This window comes from Odocoileus virginianus, chromosome 32 (assembly GCF_023699985.2).
Source record: "Odocoileus virginianus isolate 20LAN1187 ecotype Illinois chromosome 32, Ovbor_1.2, whole genome shotgun sequence".
Lineage (NCBI taxonomy): Eukaryota > Metazoa > Chordata > Mammalia > Artiodactyla > Cervidae > Odocoileus > Odocoileus virginianus.
The window spans coordinates 40,505,326-40,521,098 of NC_069705.1; the positions used below are offsets into that span (position 1 = coordinate 40,505,326).

The 15,773-nt window shown below is 50.1% G+C and overlaps 1 protein-coding gene across 1 annotated transcript in view; it reads right to left on the reverse strand.

Annotated features, from left to right (window-relative positions):
* MYOM2 (myomesin 2) overlaps positions 1-15,773 on the reverse strand; it is a 64,934-nt gene that overhangs the window by 4,654 nt on the left and 44,507 nt on the right. Inside the window, exons 23-33 of the mRNA XM_070460177.1 lie at positions 14,898-15,054; positions 14,703-14,809; positions 12,106-12,150; positions 11,465-11,601; positions 7,278-7,422; positions 7,100-7,159; positions 5,761-5,828; positions 5,246-5,359; positions 4,773-4,860; positions 4,221-4,259; positions 1,916-2,021 (exon numbers count right to left, since the gene is read on the reverse strand). Of these exons, the coding sequence (XP_070316278.1) occupies positions 1,916-2,021; positions 4,221-4,259; positions 4,773-4,860; positions 5,246-5,359; positions 5,761-5,828; positions 7,100-7,159; positions 7,278-7,422; positions 11,465-11,601; positions 12,106-12,150; positions 14,703-14,809; positions 14,898-15,054 (1,066 nt within the window). The remainder of the gene's footprint in view (positions 1-1,915; positions 2,022-4,220; positions 4,260-4,772; positions 4,861-5,245; positions 5,360-5,760; positions 5,829-7,099; positions 7,160-7,277; positions 7,423-11,464; positions 11,602-12,105; positions 12,151-14,702; positions 14,810-14,897; positions 15,055-15,773) is intronic.

Here is a 15,773-nt window from a genome sequence, read left to right on the forward strand (position 1 = left end):
GGGACACATTCTGTCCCCCAGACACACAGGAAGCCCCCCGTCTGCAGCAGACCCACCCCTCCACCACCCCTGGCCTGGCTGCATCCCCAGATGAACACTTGCCTCCAGAACCTTCCCTGGCCAGCAGCCCCACGGTCAGCTCACACCTGCCACAGCAGTTCCATGAACCCGTCAGCTTAGAAGGCAAACCAATCCTCCTGGAGCAGCACAACAGCCGCAGAATTCACTGTCACCGTCACCCCTCTGACAGCGACCTTGGCTCAAAGGACTAGCTGTTCCTTACTGCTTGGGGACTTAAATGAGCCAAATTGGATAAAACCGCCTCCTTGGTTTTATGAGTTGATCACAAAACCTGACTGAATCCCTTTATTCCCCAGTAATCTTCAAACATCTTGCATTAAGGAGAGAAAGAGGAAGATGTGCAAAAGCCTACACGTGTCTGCCCGTCTGTGTGAAAGCAACCAGGAGGCTGGTCCTTGCAGCGGTGGGCGGGGAGGGCGGTGGGCTGGCGGCAGGGTCGCCTGGAACCTCCCCTCCCCCGGGAGCCCCAGGCTTCACTGAGACTTCAGGGGCCTCTGAACAAAGCTCCCCAAGTTGAGTTAAAATCTGCACTCTGGGATTAAAGCAGTGTTAACTGCTTCCTTCTGTAAAGAGGCCGCTGGAGTCTTTGCTTCAATGCCTTCAGCAGCCAGTACTTCGCACTTTGAGGTCTAGCCCTCCCGCATCACAGTCATTTCACCTTCCAGCAAGAGAAGAAAATCCCCTATCAAAGGGCATTTCTGCCAGGTCCACTTTGTGGGATTCTAAGTCCTTAGGAGAAGGTTTACGCCTTCCTCTAAGTGGCCTTGGTGTCTTACTCAGCATTTTCCTCAAAGAGCAATCGGCCTTGCTGACGCACACGTTTCACCAAATCCTCATCTCTATCGATTTCTTATCACCTACTGGTGCAGAATGTCTGGTTCCCCAGGACAAGTCTCCCTCGGGAACCCCGACTCTGTTAAGTGGGCCCAGTAGCCTCCCACGGCAGGCTGTATTTCAACAAATGCTTGTTATTCTCTATGTGTCCGATTACTGTCTAACAAGAACTTGCTTGTCAGTGACATATAGCCGAGGTTCTGTAGGGCACATGTGAACACGCTGGGGTCCTGGCCGCTGAGGAACAGAAGGTCTGAGCTTGTGGACATCACTGAAAACGTGGTCTGCAAAGGTTGCCCGTGTCCTCAGGTTAGAGGCAGACTAACCACAGTCCCTACTGCCTGTGGGAGGCCAGGCCCGGGGGATGGTAACCCTGAACCTGGTCCTGTTCCTGACAGACCTGAAGCTTTGATGAGTGTGCTGGAGACAGGGCTGGGGAGGAGGGTCAGAAGGGCAGACCCCAAGGGGCTGGGGGCAGGCCCTGGTCCACCACCGTGGACATCATGGCAGTCTCTATCGTTTTAATTGTGAGCATGCCCACCTGGAGGGGCAACCACAGCAGAGGTGAAAACAGAGAAACCCGCTGTGTGCAGGGCTTGGTCTCACTCGCTTTCCTCTCTTAAGTACTGTTAAGTGTGTGGTCCTTTCTTTTTAATTGATCTAATGAGAAAGCAACAGACTGGAAATCTGGAGCGTGGTTTCTGAATACTTTTTCGATTAGCTCTGCCAGATTCCAGACAAAATGTGTGTCACCGACAAAGCCACCCTCGTCTAAACCAAGAAAGCAGAGAACGCGATCTCGGGCACCTTCAGCACTTCTCCTCTTTGTCCTTCTCCTCCCATTTCTGAGATGGCCCCGCGCTGAGCCCACGGCTGTCATCACTTCTCAAAACTGCAAAGTCTCAAGAGGACTAGGCCAGGAGCCCCGTGGCCCAGCAACGGGCCCTGGGCACCTCCCTGCGGACACCCAGGGCCATGGCCATGGCATGTGGACACTTACTTGTGGTACCAGTTCACCTTCATTTCCTCAGTGAAGTATTTCATGAAGCACTGAAGCCTTATTCCTTCTGGGGTGCAGAGAATCTTCAGTGGAGACGCAGAGGCTCCTGCAGAAGACAGCAGACTCAGAGCCGAGGAGAGTGGTCTGCGCTGGGTGAGAGCGGGCCAGCCCTGGGCCAGGAAGCCCGGCCACGTCTCCGTAAAAACATCCTCACCCAAGTGTTCTAACATCCACACCGAAAGTACCCGAAAATCTCTATGACAGAGCCATGACGGGACTCAGATGGCCCCAAGAAAATGTTCTCAAGGGGCTCCTCACGTCCTGACCATGTCCATACAGCCACTATTACAGGCGTCCACTTACAACTAGACCCCAGGGAAGCCTCCAGTGCAGACGGGGCCCCATGCTGATGGGCCGGCCCGCTGGGCAAGACCGCACCCAGCTTCTCACACCCCTCGCCTCCCTCTTCCTTCCCCCTGAAGAGAAGAAGCCCTGGGCATTCCATCGCCTACATGTTTTCTGGAAATGCATCAACAATGCCCCAGTGGGAGTACCTCCCCGGGGCTCTGAGCTCGGAGCAGGCTACCTGAACACCCCGCCCCATGGCCTCTGGAGTCCTCTCTCTGCTCCTGCCTGAAGATAAACCCCTTCCTGCATCGTGCTTCTCCCCACATTTCACCCTGTGGTGGGGGGGTGCAGGGGCTAACCGCAGAGGGCAGCAAGCCACACATCCTGGAACACAAAGATGTGGAAACGCTGCAGCCTTAACAGAAGAGCGTAAAGAAGAGGCTCGTTTTTCAGACCACAGTTAGGGTCAGTAAATGATAGCGTGTCCAGAAGGGTTTCCAGTCAAGCAGGGAGCGGGGAATGGTACCGCCTGTAGTCTGTAAGACGCCGGGGCAGAGGAGAGTGGCCGGATCTGACTGCGGTGCCTAAGCACACACGTGGGACAGCCGGGCAGGAGAGCGGTTCTGGGAAATATCTCGGCTCAGATCCAGGTGCCACCATGTCCCCTGTGCTCCTCATCAAGCTGCAGGCGGTTACACTCTGCCCACACCACCAGCAGGGGCTCACTTCAGCTGGAATCCACGGATAAGTAACTGCGCCCACCACGGGGAGAAGGGACGGCGGGATGCACCCCCCGGGTAATCAGACGACAAGAGCCTGGCTTCCAGGGCTGACGCTGACCGGGGCAACATGGCCCAGGAAGTCTTGTGCTTATCCTCAACTTTATCTCAACTGTGTCCTTACTAAGCCTTGACTTTGAAGCTTTAAGGAGCATCTATGTCTTATCAGACAAAATTTAACCAGATAACGCATTTAATCTTTGCAGTCACCATACCAAAAAGTAAGTTCTGCCATTGGTGTTTCTGTTTCACAATTGATTCTTATTTGATTAGACATTTCAGAGTTCTGTAAGTATTAAGAATCAAGGGATACACTGTAAGTTTGGACCCCTTTAGAGAACATACACCTCAGACATTTTTGTGAAATAGGAGGATTACCAACGTGAAAGAACTGGATGGGTCGCATCTTAGAGCACACGTCTCGTGAGAGGAGGGAATGCTGAAGGATATCAGAAGGAAGCCTGGGCTCCTGAACTAGGGACACACGACCACCCCAGTGCTGCCCAGGACTCTGCCGGTGACAGCAGGTCACACAGCTCCCAGGGACCAGAGTCCTCGTCTGAACACTGCGGTCTCTCCTAAGACGCTGCAGAAGTACACAGGGCCCCTCAGCACAGCTCGTGGACACAGTGATGAGATGCTGAGATTCAGTCTCAGGAGCCTGAGGCTCCAGTTCTGCCTTCCCACCTCAGAAGTCAGGTGGAAACGGAGAGAAGTGTCAACAGCATGTTCTCAGGTTTGTGTTCACACATAAACAGCATCCTCCACGCAGAGAACTGTCACTTTGGCATCAATTCTTATAACAGGTTTGTTTGCATCCACAGAGTTACAGAATTTTACCTCTGGATGAGAACCTGAAAGTCACCCCTCCAGATTCCCTATCACAAGGGTGAGGAGGTCGAGGGACCCTAACTCTGTCACAACAGGTTTGCTTTGCAGACACACACAGCCTTTAGCCCTGGGGACACTAAGAACAGACTCTTGTTCTGTGGGCCATTAGCCTGACCCCACAGGAAAGCCCCTTCCTTATGCCTGTCATCCACAAGACGCTGTCCTGCCACTGAACCTGGGCCTGTTCACAGATGTGCTGTGGTTCCATCAGCTGTGGAAAATGCCCTTCTTGGGAAATAGAAAGTCTAGCCCCGAAATGACTTGAAAATTAGAAGGCATTTACTTACCACAGACTCTACTCATCGCCAAAATCATATCCTCGTACACTGAAAGGAAGGAGGAAATGCACAGTTACAGGCCTAATGTATCAGCAGCATTTTCACGTTTAATTAAATTGATACTGGAAAGCAGGATGTTCAGTTGAAAAATGAAACATTAAAGTGGCAATGTGTATCCATGAAAGGCTTATGTGGCGATAAATCCTTCTAATTTCTCCACTTTTTAAACCTGGAACAAGGACATTTTGCTCGACATTCATGTGACCTTGAATTTAATTGAACCACCTCATCCCGGGTTCAATCATTGTAACACATTAGTCACGGGACAGGATTTGGCTCCTGTTGGTGGATGAAGAGGGCGTTTCAGAGAAGCACAGAGTAGCATCATTCTCAACTCACTCAAACACCTCTGAGGACAGCAGGAGTAGAAACCTGTCCTCTATGGTGCTCCCACTAAAGACAGAATATGCCTAAGGACACAGGAGGCCTCGCCTGCATCTCACACGCATCCTGCTGGCCAAGTGCACTTCCCTGGGGCGGAGGGAGAAAGCTCTCATCTACCTTTGCCAGCTATCTCAAGGGTAGACACATCCTGACCCCTGTCGTCTTTCAAGGTCGCCTTGTATTCACCATGATCCTTCTTCGACAACTGCAAATGAAACAGATCCCATATGAGTGTAAAACTGATGCCATGATATAAAACCTAATGCAAGCTGATACATGTCCTTTGCAAACCATGGAAATTCAGCATGCAAATTAGGAGATGAGGCAGAATTCACAAGGGATTTGAAAGACTTTTCTTCCTTGTCTCTCTGTTTTCTTTACCCCACTCTAGTATTCCTGCCTGGAGAATCCCGTGGACAGAGGAGCCAGAAGGTCGCAAAGAGTCAGACATGACTGAAATGACAGAGTGCGCACACACGTGCGCACACACACACGTGCATGCACAAATGTGCACACACGTGCACACACGCACACATGTGCACACGCTCACAAACATGCACACACACGTGCACACACATGCACGCACACACCTTTGGTATGAGCAGCTCACAGATCCCCTTCTCCAGGTCAGGCATCTTCTCCGTTTCATACAGAACATCATCTTTTAGCCACTTGAAAACCGTTTCCTTCTTGGTGTTTGCAACCTACAAGACAGGGGTCTTATGTTGAGTATGTGAATTGCTGGAGCTCATGAGAAAAAAGTCTTTTCTGATTTCAAATCACAGACCTAAAAAAAGTAAATAAACTTTTATTATGGACAGTGTCAGACAGAAGCTCACAGGAAAGCTGTCTGTTCTATCAATGGTAAATACATTTCTAAATTCTAGCTTCTGAAATAATTAAGGCCTGACAGGAAGAACAAGTGACTCCTCTTTCTTCTGACCTATAAAATTAGATGGTGTAAGTTTGGTTCATACAAGATTTCAATAATAAAGACAAGTTGTGAGCAGTGTATTTTAAATTTATAAATAATATAAAACCACACGAGTGTGATCTGATCATCTCCCTGGTCGTCACTCCCTTCCGGGTGGAACCGATCTCTCACCTTACACACAAGCCGAACCTCACATTCGTCTGTAACATCCCAGTGTAGGTACTCAGCGAAATGCGGGCCTGAGGGGGAGAAGGGAAAAAGTTCTTAAAAAGGAGAAAAATGTATACACATACACATACATATAAATGCATTCAGGGCAGAAGAAAGTAGTTGTTCAGTCTGAAACCAAGATGACTTAATAAAACTAATCTTCAGGGCTTTGACCTCAGTGTGTGCAATCCTGGTACAAAAAATCTCTATTCCCAACAGGACGATGCTGCCCAGTCTCTCCTGCCTACTGACATCTAACAGCTCCTGCCCTTTAGAAAGATGAATAATGAAATACTATATTTCTTCTCAAGGCACGTGTCTGACTGAACATCCACCAGCATAGCCTATAAAAACCTTGAAATAGGAGAACTAATCTAGGTATGGTGAAGAAAAAGCAGTTTGACCTAGCAATCATATCAACATGTGATATTTTATTTACATAGCATCTGAAATCAAAGATGAATTTATATATCTGTAAAAAAATACCATTTTGCTTAATATAAATGTAAAAGTCATATGCTAATAACACATTCAACATAAAAATACAAAGCAGACTTAGAAAGTATTTTTTAATTTCTTCTATATAAATACATTCTACAAAGTTAAAGAATCATATGGTAGAAATGGGTAAAATAAATATTTTTGTCTATTAAAAATAAAAATAATGTAAAACAATAAAAATAATATTTGTATATTTTAAAATCTGTATTCTAACTTTTTAAAAAAAAATAGAAATTCCATATAAAAATGTTTTTCAAATAAACCCCTGGGCTATATTTCAGTTTTTAAAATTTATCTATTTTCCTTCATATCTAGTTATTGCTAAGATGCATTTTTAAAACAATGTATCTTAAATATATTATTTGTAACTAAACAATTACATCTAAAAGTTCACCTTCATACAATTTTAAGTAAAATAACAAGTTCATGGGAATTGGAGTTGGGTCTCCAGGCCTCTCTCCATCTGTCCTAATAAAGCCCCCACCTCACTGCCCCGCTCTGTTCTTTCCTCTTTTTGTTACAATCACTGGACTCACAAGGACCTTTCCTTGTCTCTGCAGGAGAACATGAACACTAAACAAGAGATTCCAGGGCTTTTCAAGTAGAAGCGAGAAAAAAGTACAGATGAAATAAAGGAACAGAAAGTGTCCAAGCTTCTACAGAATAGAAGAGATCTGACTTCTCCATCATTTAAAATTGCAGTTAGCCTTCTGGACTCCGACAGGATCTTCTCCAAGCAAATACTCAAATCCTACACCTTCGTCTATGCTAGTGGTGGGAGAGCCAGCAGACCACCTACCTTGTTTCCTGAGGAACTCCTTTCTTTGAAATTCAGCCTCTTCTAGGACAGTCTTGAATGCTAAATCCAATATTTAAGGGAAAAAGACAGAAATGAAACACACATGTTTCCCTCCAATCAGAAGAATCTGTTTTGAATTCTCTCTTATGGACACACAAGGACCTCCCACATGGCGTACCGTCTCCAATGAGAACCAGGGAAGACTGGCTTTTGGCTTTCCCGTCCTGAATCTGCACGGTGTAGGTGCCCTCGTTATCAATGGTGAACCGATCCATCACCATCTCAATGACGCCAGTGGACTTGTCACACTTGATTCTGTGTGCCTGGAAGGACACAGGGGAGGTGAGAATCCCACCTTCCTGAAAGGGAAAATGCCTTCCTGAAGCTTCCCCTCTGGGATCTGACAGTCACTCAACTATTGTATCTTAAGGAAGTAGGCTGCCCAAAAACCAGAAAGTGAAATTTCACCCACTGAACTTGGTGGAGCAAGTTTGCTTCACTTGGTGAAGCAAAGGTCAAATAAGGGACATTTGGTGATGACGCCCTGGGTCTACATGGGGAGCGACCTACACTCGAATCCAGCAGAAACTCTGCACACTCCCTGGGAACGTGCACCTGCCATGAGATAACTCAGCACATGGGGAGCAGAGCGGGGTGCCCTGGGACCTGTGTGACCACAGAACCGGAAACAGTAGCACAACCAAATCCACGCCGCGGGGGCTTCAGTCTCGGGGGCTCGGGGCCCCTCCCATCACCACGCTGGCACCGGGGCTGAGGGTCTCCAGGCTCTGCAACCCCATCTGGGCAGCCTCGGGTCGGGGGGACCCGTCCCGGGGCAGCCCGCCCAGGGCTCAGTCTCACAGAATCAACCCTCATAGCCTGTGGTGCTCTGACGCCCTGTGGTTGCTGATGGGCCACGTGTTACTCCACCCCAGGTATGAGGTCGCCAGCGAGCACATCAGAGGCAGGAGGGGCACAAGCGCATGGATGACTGTGTCCAGCGCAGCCGCCAGGCAGGGAAACGGGGCAGAGACACCAGGACGGGGCTCCCCGGGGGGGCAATGCAACAGCAGAGATGGGCTGCTCCCTCAGCCTGGGCCTCAGCCTGCTCCACGCCCAGTGAGCAAAGGCACGGCCACCTCTCCAGGTGACGCTTCCTGCAGGCATTCCTGCCTCCTTTCAGAGGCAGGCAGCCGGGATTTAAGCAAAGCCTTCCCCACCTGGACCTGACCCAGGTCCCAGGAGAGCGGGACCTGGAGCGAGGTGAGCAGGGTCGCCGCTCAGGACTTGTGGTCAGCACCCAGTGCGGGGACCAGGGGAGGCCGCTCTATTCCTTAGAGACACCCGCCTCCTGCGACCCTCACCTTGACGACACTACCAGACGCACTTCTGTCTTAGGCGACTGACACAAAGTGCGTAAGATCAGCCACGTCCTGACAGAGCATGCGCATCTATTTTCGGGATGCTCGTCTTCCTCTTTCAGCTGGCATTTATATTTCGGATTCCAAATGCCAGTATCCCAAGAGTGCCGAGATAGATGTTAGTGAAATAGCACCTCTGTTCAGCGTCCCTAAGCTCAGCAAACTTGGCATCAAGGGTTGGCTCCAAATTCCTCCGCTTGGTGTTGGAGGAGACCCCTCTGCCTTCTCCCACCTTCCGTTTTATCCAAGTGAGTTTCCAAGATGCCCCATCCGTGGCCACTCTGCTCAGTCAGCGCACCCCCTCATCTCCGGCCCACACCTTGCCCACTCTCCCTCGGGGAGGCTGCAGGGGACGCCTGGTCCCCAAACTATTCCTCCCGAGGAGAACCCAGGAACCCACTACTGTGGGAATCTCCTTAAATACTCAGGTTCTAATAGCTCCTTCTCAGAATCAGCACCCACTGTATGTGGTGCTCGCGGTAAAAAACCCACCTGCCAATGCAGGAAACGTGAGAGTTTCATCCCTGCATCTGGGATATCCCCTGGAGAAGGGAATGGTGACCCATTGCTCTTGCCTAGAAAATCCCTTGGACGGAGGAGCCTGGTGGGCTACGGTACGTGGGATTGCAAAGAGTCAGACACGACTGAGCGACTTCACTTTCTTTCTCTCTTAAATGACTTAGCTCGCACATAATTGTTTTAACACGCTCTTTTTCTATATCATCCTCTGACTCAAGTTGTGTTTCTTTCACTCTGGGATAACCTCCAGGAAGGCAAGGTTATATGTCATTTTTCTAGGCTACAGAGGGCACTCAAATGCAATTTGCAGAATATAAGCTGCCAACCATGGGGAAAAGAGAATGAGTGTGTGAGGTCCCGGGGGTTAACATGATGCCTCAGGTTCTCTTTGACCAAAGATGACTTCAGGCTTTAACTGAATCAAGCCAGCCCATGCCCATGGGCCTTAACTTCTGGTAAACATAAAAAAAATCACCTTGACAGTTGCAAATTCCAATAGACCATTTGTAACAGGTGAAGCATACGCTGTGTTCTTGCACAGGATGGCTTAGGTATTTTTCTTGATGGGAAACTGGTGTATATAAAGTGAGAGACAAATGAATGAGACACGTGAGCTCAGGTTACTTTTTGAGGGAGGTCATTTTGAGAGACAGTGCTGATCACAGGGAGTGCATGGGACCTGTCTCCTTCCCGGAGACTCGGGTGGTTCTCGGGGGCTGGACAAGGAAGGGGCTGAGGGCTGAACAGAGTACCTTGTGGGGCCCGCGGGTGTCTTTGTAGTTCTGAGTATTTGCTTTTGCAAACAGGAGCAAATTTCAAGGAGCCACTCTGATTCTGTCCATTTTCGCTCCCTTCAAGCATCTGTGAGGAGCAGCCTGCAGGAACCTGCTCTGATTAGGCCTGAGAGGTGAAAAGGAACCTCTCTCACCAACCGGATCCTCAACAACCCAGAGCCTTCCCCGTTCTCTTAGCTTCTGCACCACAGGGTCTAGGTTTGAGAAAAAATTAGGCTTCTGGCGACTGCCATTATGCAGTGAGACAAAGTTCAATGATTTTATGGGGGCCATAAATACAGGTTTCTATGTGACTTTCACAAAACAGCATCAATCTCCACACAGAAAAGTCACCTGTGGATTGCTAATTAAGGCGTGAAATAGTACAGCCCGATTGCAAAAGATGAGCTGTGCAGTGAAGATGTCATTCTTAAAGCCAGCTATCCACAGCAAAAGACGCTCTACAGATAAAGCACAATTACACTAAATTCCACTGCACGCCCACATGATCTCTGCTCATAAAAGATGTCTCCAGTTACCTCAGTCACGACGCTCTCCTAGGCACAGTGTCCATACTGTGGGTTCTTCTGCAGCCAAGAGGAAGCTGCGTGCTTTCTGCTTACTAGCCAACCCCCGGCTAGTACAGTCCTTCAAGGACGTCATTGTTCTCGAGGGGAGGATGGACTGGGAAAGAAACTCCCAGGATCTCTGTCCACGCGACCTCTCCCTCTAACCCAGCTTTACTAAAACCTGTCAGACACAGACATCAGCCTGGGGATGAGGAGCCCGGCTCAGGAGAGTGAGCGACCCTGCCTCCCAGCCAGTCCTGTTCAGACTCATGCCGCAAATGGTTGAGGCACCTGACTGAGACTCAGTGGGATTGCTAAATAGATACGAAGCCGTGGGTATCGAGGAGCAAGAGGAAGGAGGAGGTAAAGATGCTGGGACTCAAGAGGCCCCCAGGGCACCACCGAACAGTAAGGAAGGGTTCCTGTCAAGCGGTCGGCTTTTAACTGGGTTTCCGGTTGCGCTGTAGTAATTAGACAGAATGACGTATATCAAAACACAATATTCCACAAGCAAAACAGGAACCTTCTAACATTTGTGAGCTTCATTCTATACAATTAAAAGCAGCAGAAGGACGAAGTATTGCATCACAGCATCCTATGCATTTTCTTGGCCCAGATTCGCCAGGGGGCAGCCTAAAGCTCAAGGGGTGCGGACACTAATTTCTCTGGAGTTGCCTCCACAGGAGCTCTGAGCCTGGGGCAGGGTGAGGGAGGCCTTGCTCCCATCAGGGCAAAAATACACCCCTGCAAAACCCCTATGAAGAGGAAATAAATGGATCTGTGGAGCGTATCCCTCACCCCGTGTAACCAGAACCTTTCCATAACACCAAGCTCAATGTCTCTAAAACGTAGACTGTCGTTTCTTAATTGGAATAGGCTTTAATTTAAAGACCTTCCCATCTCTCATGTAACCCAGACCAAAGCTCTGAACAGTGCCAGCCTCAACCTTCTCTCACCCACCTTGTCAGCCTTCTACAGCCCAAAAGGGATGAAAGCAAACCCAGAATGCCGACTTTCAGGAACTGACCTCCCCATTTGTACCCGGTGTCTCCAAAGCCAGAGACCACACTCACATGCACTCACCTCGCTGTCAGAGACTTCTCTGTCGTTGATGATAAAGCGGTAGCTGGAGTCTGGGGATAAATGCTCAGCCTGGAGCCAGAAGCGGACCTGGCCCTTGTCGAAAATCTCATAAGCTAATTCTGACTTCAGAGGAATCGCTAGAGGAAGAAAAGAAATCACAAGTCAACAGTGCGCAAACCCCTGTAAGAAAGCAGAGCTGCATGTTATAGGAAAATATCAACCCTCACTATTACATTTTTTGAAAATGTAAAAAGCCCCTGAAGATTGACTTGATTATGAAAAGCAAAACTAAGAAAAAACTCTAGTTAGCCCGGAACTGCAATCAAAGCCTCACGCCCGGGGGCCTCAGCACGCATGGTCTGCTTCCCCGAGGGCCCAGGGACCACAGACATAATCCATCTGAATCCAACGTAATCCACAGCTGAAGATCCCACCGGATGCAATTCTCACTTGGATTAAGCAGACACATTCAACCCAAAATCCAAAACTTGGCATGCAATGAAAATCACAACCGGTTACAGTATCAGCCATGACTTGTTCTGAGCCACACGCTGACAAGCATGCCAGCTGCCACACGAAGCCAGGCCCCCTGGACTGCACAGGTCACAGACACAGCCCTGCTCCGACCCAGGCCCACTTACTGGGGTTCTTGATCTCATTGCTCAGGGCCTTCAGACGTTCCAGCTCTGAAATTAAGACAAACATCATCAGTGGTTTTGACCTGTATGTTCAGAAGTTTTAAGCCAGAGCAAAGCTAGACAAAAGAGATTCGACGTCACCAGGATTTCATTTGAGGCTGTGAAAGAAGTGAGAACTGAAATGAGGAGACGGGGTAACGTGAGCTGTAAGCGCTCCCTCTGGGGAATCAGGGCATGCCTGCTCAGTCGCTTCACTCATGTCTGAATCTCTGCCACCCCATGGACTGCAGCCCACCGGGCACCTCTGTCCACGGGATTCTCCAGGCGAGAACACTGGAGTGGGCTGCCACGCCCCCCTCCAGGGATCCTCCCGAATCAGGGACTGAACCCCCATCTCTTATGTCTCCTGAGTTGGCAGGCAGGTTCTTGACCAGTAGCGCCACCTGGGAAGCCCCCCAGGAAGTCAGTGGTGCCTCACCGTTGAGACAACCCACTTCCTAAAGGGGTGAGTTAGGACTGATTAGGGCAGAGATCCTGAGTACGGGGCTGGGAGGGCAGGTGTGTTCCAGAGTAAAGGCCGACCTGCGCAGGGTAACGCAGAGGGCTCCACTTCCACGTCCTCTCATTCCGCATGAACTCTTCCATGAAATCGGTCTGGCTCACCGAGAACATGCTGCTCTGTGATTTTTCCTTCTGCTTTCAGACTGTCCTGCCTCAACATCTCTCTCACCTACCAAGAATTATACTGTGGCGTATTTTCATGAGTTTAAAAAAATTTATAATAAACTAAACAATAATAATAGAAAAACAGAATACATTGCTCCTAAGAGTCTCAAGAACAAGTTAAGAAAAATTGAAGGTTCTAAATAATTTCTTTCACCTTCCTTCCTTCCTTCTTAAAGTCAGAATTTAGAAATGAGATCATGGCTACAAAGGTCTGTATGCAAATCCACCCCAGACTTTGGGCTTCCCCATGGCTCAGGGGTAAAGAATCCGCCTGCAGTAAAGGCGACTCAGGCTGGATCCATCCGTGAGTGGGGAAGATCCCCTGGGGAGGAAATGGCAATCCACTCCAGTGCTCTTGCCTGGAGAAGCCCGTGGACAGAGGAGCCTGGTGGGCTACAGTCCAGGGTGCCAGAAAGAGTCGGACACGACCGAGCACAGCACAGCATTGGAACTGAACACTGAAGCAGACTTCTCGTGACCAGAAGTAACTCAGCCTGCACCGCTGATCTGAGGGTGTCCCAGCGGGTCTCGCAGCAGGAACTCCCATACATCAGATGACCTAAAGCTTCAGCATCAAGGTTTTGCCTGAATGTACTTGATGTCCATATACAATACAAAAGGTACTGGAAGGGTCTGTCCTTCGCAATGATTTAAAATTAAGGTGAAATGTCTCCAGACTCTCAAATGGAGCAGAGGAGTACAACACTTGTCAGAATTCATAAAGGATGTTTTCCAAGTAAAAGGCTGTTTGAAGACCACCATGTAGGGGTCAGACAAGGCAGCTTAAAAGGCCTGTGAGCAGATTCTAGCCTGTTCCTACTTGCTGGGGAGCTTGCTGGGGACCCCAGGAAGCAGAGATGGTACACCCCTCTGCCATTCTCCTCCTGGTCCCGTCAGATCACAGGGGCTCCCCACAACTTACCCAAGGTCTGCATGGGACCCTCAGACGTCTGCCATCAGCAGACCCTGTCCCCTCCCGCTGCCGCCCTAGCTCCCGCTCCCGTCCTAGCCCCTCCCCGCCCTAGCCCCCCCTCCCGTCCTAGCCTCCCCCCACAACTGTATCCCTCTTCTGAGACCACCCTCTGGCTGTGTCAAACAAACTGCCAGCTGGTAAGGAAAGGATTAGATGAGCAAGCTGTGGCATTTCTGACTGAGGACTCTCAGGCACTCGGAAGCCTTCAAAGACCCAACAAGAAGATCTGAGGCTTCTACCCAGGGTTATACAGTCCCATCTAGATCACAGACATAAGAAATATCAACCCAGGCAGGGGGAAGCCTCCCCCAAAGGCTGGCTCAGTGCCTGGGGACTCAGACCTGGGGGCCCGCCTAAGAGAAGGGCTGCTCTTCACCGGGTCGTGATGAGCTGACTTCCTTCACTCCTTTCTGCCATCTGCTATTTGTAAGACAGCGAGGGATCTTAACTGTGGCAATTAAATGTTATCTCATGCACACAAATACATCCATATGTGTGTGTTTTCTTTTATTAACCGATTACCTGATTATTCAGTGCTGGGAGGAAAGGAAAGCTTCTTTGCACGCCTCTCATTAGTTTTATGGACTTATTTATAATATGCTAGTTGCTACTTGCCAAACTAATGAAATGTAAATAAAACTCATCTCTAAAATGCAAGTGGGAGGCAATAAATGTAATATAGACAGCAATAAATAAAATACTCCCAGACCAGTGATTTACTTAGTGGCTACAGTTTGTGTAATTCCCAAAATAATTTTTGGATTTAAAAAAGATTCCCCACCCTTAGCCTCCTGCAAAGACACACCCCTTTTCTGAGCAAGTAAGTCTTTTCTCTATGAGCATCAATCTCTCAAAGTGTTATAAAAACACCAAAGGCGAGCCAGTGTCCCGCAGGCGTTACCTTCCTCATCCATGACAAAGCTTGAGGACACGCCGTCCGTGTCGCTGACGGACACAGAGTACGTTCCCAGGTCCTCTTTGTCCAGGTTCTTGAAATATAGCTTCGAGCTGGAAGGGGAGAGAGCCCGGAGCGTGAGTTGCTGTGCTGGGAGGTGCTCCTAACGGGTCACGCCGGCCGGCCCGGGGAGGAACTTACTGGTCCCCCGCGGTCTCGACCTTGAACCTGTCGTCATCCGCGATGTCCTCGTAGGACTTGCACCACGTGAAGTGGGAGGCGTCCGTCACCTCCGGGCAGTCGAAGCTCAGGTAGATGTTGCCCTCCTCGTCCACGCCCGCGCTGACCTCCTTCGTGCCTGCGGAGGAGCCGGGAGCACTTAGGGACGCGGCATCCGCCCCGGGCTCTCTCTGGAGAAGGGGTGGCCCCGGCAGAGAGCGCATGTCACATCGAATCAGCCGTTTTCGCCGACTGTCCACCCGGGATATCGGTTAACACACCCTCGGCAGTGACGGAGGGCAGAGGAGGGCAGGTCTGCTTTCCCGACATCACCTTCTGTCCACTTCCTTTTCTGCACCCGGCACCCCTGAAGAAACCCTCAGGGCTGAGATCCAAACACTCGGTCCTCCCCCTGGGGTCTGACCCCTTCTACCCCTGGGCCCCGGGCAGCACGGTCACAGCAGTCTCCCCCACACCCCGCTCTCCTGTCCCCACTTTTCCTCTGGGTCAGGGAGTGTGTGCTGGACGCAGCTGGACACCTGTCCCCTTAGGAGTCAGAGCTGGAGGAGGCGTGCCAGCCAAGCCGGGAGCTCGCAGACACCCTCCTCACCAAGACGACGGAGCCGGGAGGCAGAACACCCACCCTCGCCGATCTCGGGGAGGGGAGACCCCAGGGACGCCATGGCTTCCAGTTCGCTGTTCCACCCCTTCTGGGAGGCAGGGGCCCCCTCCCAGAACGTCTCCTGTTCTGGAAGCTTACCTCCCCCACTCAGAACCACTGCCCCACCAAGGGCCCCTCACTAAGCTCTTACTACTTGTAACCAAGACAGTTACCAGAAGCTTTATAATTTCTGATCA